Source organism: Cibotium barometz, chromosome 11 (genome assembly GCF_041138505.1).
Source record: "Cibotium barometz isolate CiBa-2024 chromosome 11, ASM4113850v1, whole genome shotgun sequence".
Lineage (NCBI taxonomy): Eukaryota > Viridiplantae > Streptophyta > Polypodiopsida > Cyatheales > Cibotiaceae > Cibotium > Cibotium barometz.
In genome coordinates, this window is record NC_141056.1 from 6853914 (window position 1) to 6858248 (window position 4335).

A 4335-nucleotide genomic window follows, 5' to 3' on the forward strand; every position below is an offset into this window, starting at 1 on the left:
TCCAAAGTTCCTTCAACCCATTCTTTTATCTCTCTACACAAGGTAGGAGTGGCCTAATAGACATTTTTACCTCTAATGACAAGAATGCCGTCAAGCTGAGTACATCCCATGGTCCATGTGCTACTTTGCTATCCTTTACCAAACGTTTAATACAAAGAGAGATGGTGTTTTTTCATCATTAAATTTTTTTATATAAAACTGATCCTCATTACGCTTGGAAGTCCAAACTTAACCCTAATCAACTAAGCTTAGTCATCTGCCGACTTTTCTCATAATAGGTGCAACTTTTGGAATTCCATTTACATAACACTCCTGTGTAATATGAGGAGCTACTCTCATGTGTAATAGGAAGTATCTTTGTAAAGCCCAAAATGGGATTAATAACAATCATCATAGAAGGTAAGGAATACTTCTCCTAGAGATGTTGGATATGAAGAGGAAAAACCTTACTATAGTGGAGTGAGAAATGTAGGTAACAATTTCATTAATTTTAAAAGCTGAAGATCTCCACCATTGATCAATGAGATTGTTTGCTATGATGGCTCAAGCCTGGAAAACCTTTTTCTTCCATCATTGCCCATCAAGAGTCCACACTGACACAGCTGCTCCACAATATGATAACTCTTTTGCAGCACTATAGAAGCAACTCTTTGGACCAAAGCAACAGCAGCAACCACGACAAGCATGCATGGATAGGTCTTTTTTGCTTGTGCATGACATTTCATTTCACCTCCTCTTTGATTAACATAGGCCATCACAACCCTCCCTCACCAACTCCACGCATGTTTCAAGTCTCAAGAGCTCCCCCCACCCTCTGGTCCAACTCTTGTCCTCCTCACCTTCCACAATGCCAAGCATCTACAAGGACTCAAACACACTTGCAGTTGGCAACCCTTGGCAGTAGCAAAAGCACCCATCCACCTGCCAGACTCTCTTCCTTCTCAATCCCCCCCATTGATATGCCAAGCTTAATGCACCCATAAAGAAACATCACCTTCCAACATCACTCAACAAGAAAACCTAGAAAACAACTGGGTTAAATGCTTGCAAACATCAACGAGGCAAACCACCATGTAATGAAAGAAATCACTTCCAGCTATAAAAACACACTCAGTGCCTTCTCAAAAGTTAACATCAAAGAAAGCACGTATCTTGAATGTGATAGGTATGCAAATCTTCCGGATAACAATGATAACAATGAGAAGGAGTGTCGAGAGCAATCCTACCAACAAGGAGAAGCCTTTATTTTAGAAGTGGACGAGGAGATGGAAATTTGCATATCTTATTGGAAACAATGACACTACTCCGCTGTGCCAATTAAAAAGGCACGGTTAGGAAGAGAACTTGACCAAAAGCCAATAATAGGTACCATTAAGAATAGGTAATATTACCCATTCACATTTGAAAAACTACTTAAGTACCATGACACTCATAATAACAGTAATTCAACTCTCATTAACCACCTTGGATGACGAATATATTTGCCTTAAAACATTTTTTCCTGAGGTAGAGCATCAATGTCAAGGGACTAGTCAACGAACATTCAAGTTAACAGTGCAGAAACTAAAACAATAGAGCATTAACGTCAAGAAAGATGACTAACTACATCCTTGATGGGGAAGATAGCATGGCATCATGGCTCCAAGTCAAAATTACATTTACTTTGTTGCCAAAAATCCCCCCAATGAGAACGTATCCTTTCATCCCATGGCAGCAGCCTTTGACTGTTTAGAAGGTGCTACAGTACCTACAATGATGTCAATTAAATAGTGTATGAGCTAATGTAACTCCTGCTTCCCTGATACTAAAAACATATAAGCCGTAATAATTACCCTCTCTGAAATTGTTCTTGAAGAGTCTAGGCAAGTGTCGGAGGTGCCGCATTCTCCCCGTTCCAGTGGTTTTCCTCCGGATGGCCTTCAAACTCCAATTATCTGGCAAACTCGGTCGAACCCATGGTTAAATGTAACTTTTAAAATGCCTTATAATTTATATTGGACACCCATTTCCGTCCATAACATTTTCTACACTTAAAGTAACACATTCTGATACGTACAATGCCGAATCCGCTTGGCAGGGTAGGCACAAGCTGCACACCGGCTCTTCTGAATGTGAAAACTAGTACGTCCACACCGCCTGCACAGCGTGTGTGACTTGTTCCTCCGCTTACCAAAGCTACCCGTTCCCTTGCCCTGTATATAAAAAAACAGTAACACAAGGCTGAGCATCCGATTCATATAGTTCCAGAGCAAGGTCACTGCAGATAGATCAGGAAGCACAAAAGGACATGCAAATCAGCAAAGCATGACATAGCATGATGGTAAAATCTGCACTCTCGCTGTTCTCTAAGCCATAGAAAGATTACTTGCATCGACGGTACTAAATTTGGTGACTGGTCTAACAAATTGTTTGGGTTTGTGCAAATTAGCATGGAGGCTGTGGCACATGTATATATATACCTAGATGAATTCAGGAACATGCCCAAATTCACCTTTTAGGAACGTACATGTTATATACTCATGGTAGTCAACCCACAAGACTATAGAACTATCAGAGGACCCAGTTAGCGTACCACAGTTCACACTACTTCAGGCCCATGCTTGCACATTTCTCAGCTAGACTCTTCGAACCCTTTCAATACAATCCAAATTGCCATGATTACCACTCTTTACTATCACAGTTTCTCGCCCCTCTTCATAACCACTATCATCCTGACCACTCTTAGACATCATCAAAAAAACTGATCTATGGTCAGAGGATGCTAATGTGGAGAATGAACCTGATCAGTAATCATTCTTATCAACTTCAGGGTGAGTCCTACATATAGGGACATGGTTTTGGAGATGGGTAGACCTTGCTCCCAAAAAGATGAAAAGAGAGCAGAGTCATCTACATCTACTGGATGCTGTAAATCAAAGATGGAGAATATCACAGAAAAAGTACAGGTTCTCCTGTTATTGCATGCACATTCACCTCGATTAGTCGACCATGTACACACGGGACACAGCTGCACTCAACCACACATCCATATACAATCGGAAATGAAGGATAGCACAAAAACAGCCCAAGTTCAACTGTTATTGCATGCACATTCACCCCAATTACTGGACCATGTATATATGGGACACATCTACGCTCAACCACATATCCATATACCTATGCCAGCACGAGCCAGAGGGCAATTACACTGCTCTGCATATGATCGTATAGATTGGGCATTGAAGCCAGATCTTGGGAGGAGCAGTCAGTAGACAGTCTTTATGTGCACTCTATGTCAACCACATGTTGAGGAGACTCAAGAACACCCTGTCCTCACATGCCAGGCCTACTCAACCATGAGGACACAGTTATCTCAAATTCTCCAGAGATGTAAGAACTTGCAGCAGCTTTTTTCAGATCAGCAAAAGGATAGATGCAGCCCTTGCTAACTTTGCAACCGTATTTGATCACCAGCAGTACCTCACCCCAGCCGGTCCAGGACTGAGACCTAGGGTTTAGATGCAATTTTTTATGCCTGTGTCTATCATGGCATCTTGCACTTACTTCACATCGGCCGGAGACTATTTGTCTACAGCTTAAGCTGCTATTAAAGGCCCAATAGGGGGCCTCCTACGGTCAATAACACAATTTCATTCAATCCGATCTCTCTCAAATACAACCCTAGACATGCCTCTCACTCTCTCAAACTACCATATCGTTGTCGCCCTTATGATGTTACTCTTCATAATCACCACCATTATCGCCACTCCCTTCGCTCTCTCGCCCCGCAGCCCAAAACAGACCCATCTGACATAGAGATCTATTCTTTACACATTGCCCTTCTTACATCAGATCCATTCATGCTCACACAGACCTGCCACTTTTCCGCAGAAGCAAAGAGTAGGAGACAACGATATCAAGAGGAGGGACGATAGGGCAAGCACATACCATGGCTGATGGGCAGGCCGCTGCAGTATTCTGTAGCAGGAGAGACCTTACTACTTGCGTAAATGAAATTTTGGTCCCATATATTTAGGGTTTTGTTAAAAGTGGGCCAAGAGTGTGTAGGACATAACAGAGCCCCCTCAAAAATTTCTCACCTCTATATGTTTTTTAAAAGGTTTGGTTTTCAGGTTAAGGCACCAAAACATTTGGATTAATATAATATATATAGTGTACTAAGAACTTCAAAGTGATTTTTTTCTAAGGTTTTTTTCAAACAAGAATTTTAAGCAAGCAATCTATAAGGTTTCTTTAAAGCAAATAAATCTATAAGAATTTTATGAGATGGCAAGTTTATGGGTGGCTGTAATCTCTATTGCATGCAATAATTCTCTCTCTCTCTCTCTCTCTCTC

General features: G+C 41.4%; 1 protein-coding gene across 1 annotated transcript; it reads right to left on the reverse strand.

The window, feature by feature from the left end:
* Positions 1-1435: 1435 nt before the first annotated feature.
* LOC147633703 (large ribosomal subunit protein eL37x-like) lies at positions 1436-4066 on the reverse strand. Its single transcript, XM_086804710.1, has 4 exons — positions 3928-4066; positions 2057-2192; positions 1833-1934; positions 1436-1747 (listed from the first exon to the last, which is right to left on the reverse strand). Exons 1-4 carry the CDS (start codon positions 3928-3930, stop codon positions 1701-1703), a joined length of 288 nt encoding a protein of 95 aa, XP_086660836.1. The 5' UTR covers positions 3931-4066; the 3' UTR covers positions 1436-1700.
* Positions 4067-4335: the final 269 nt, after the last annotated feature.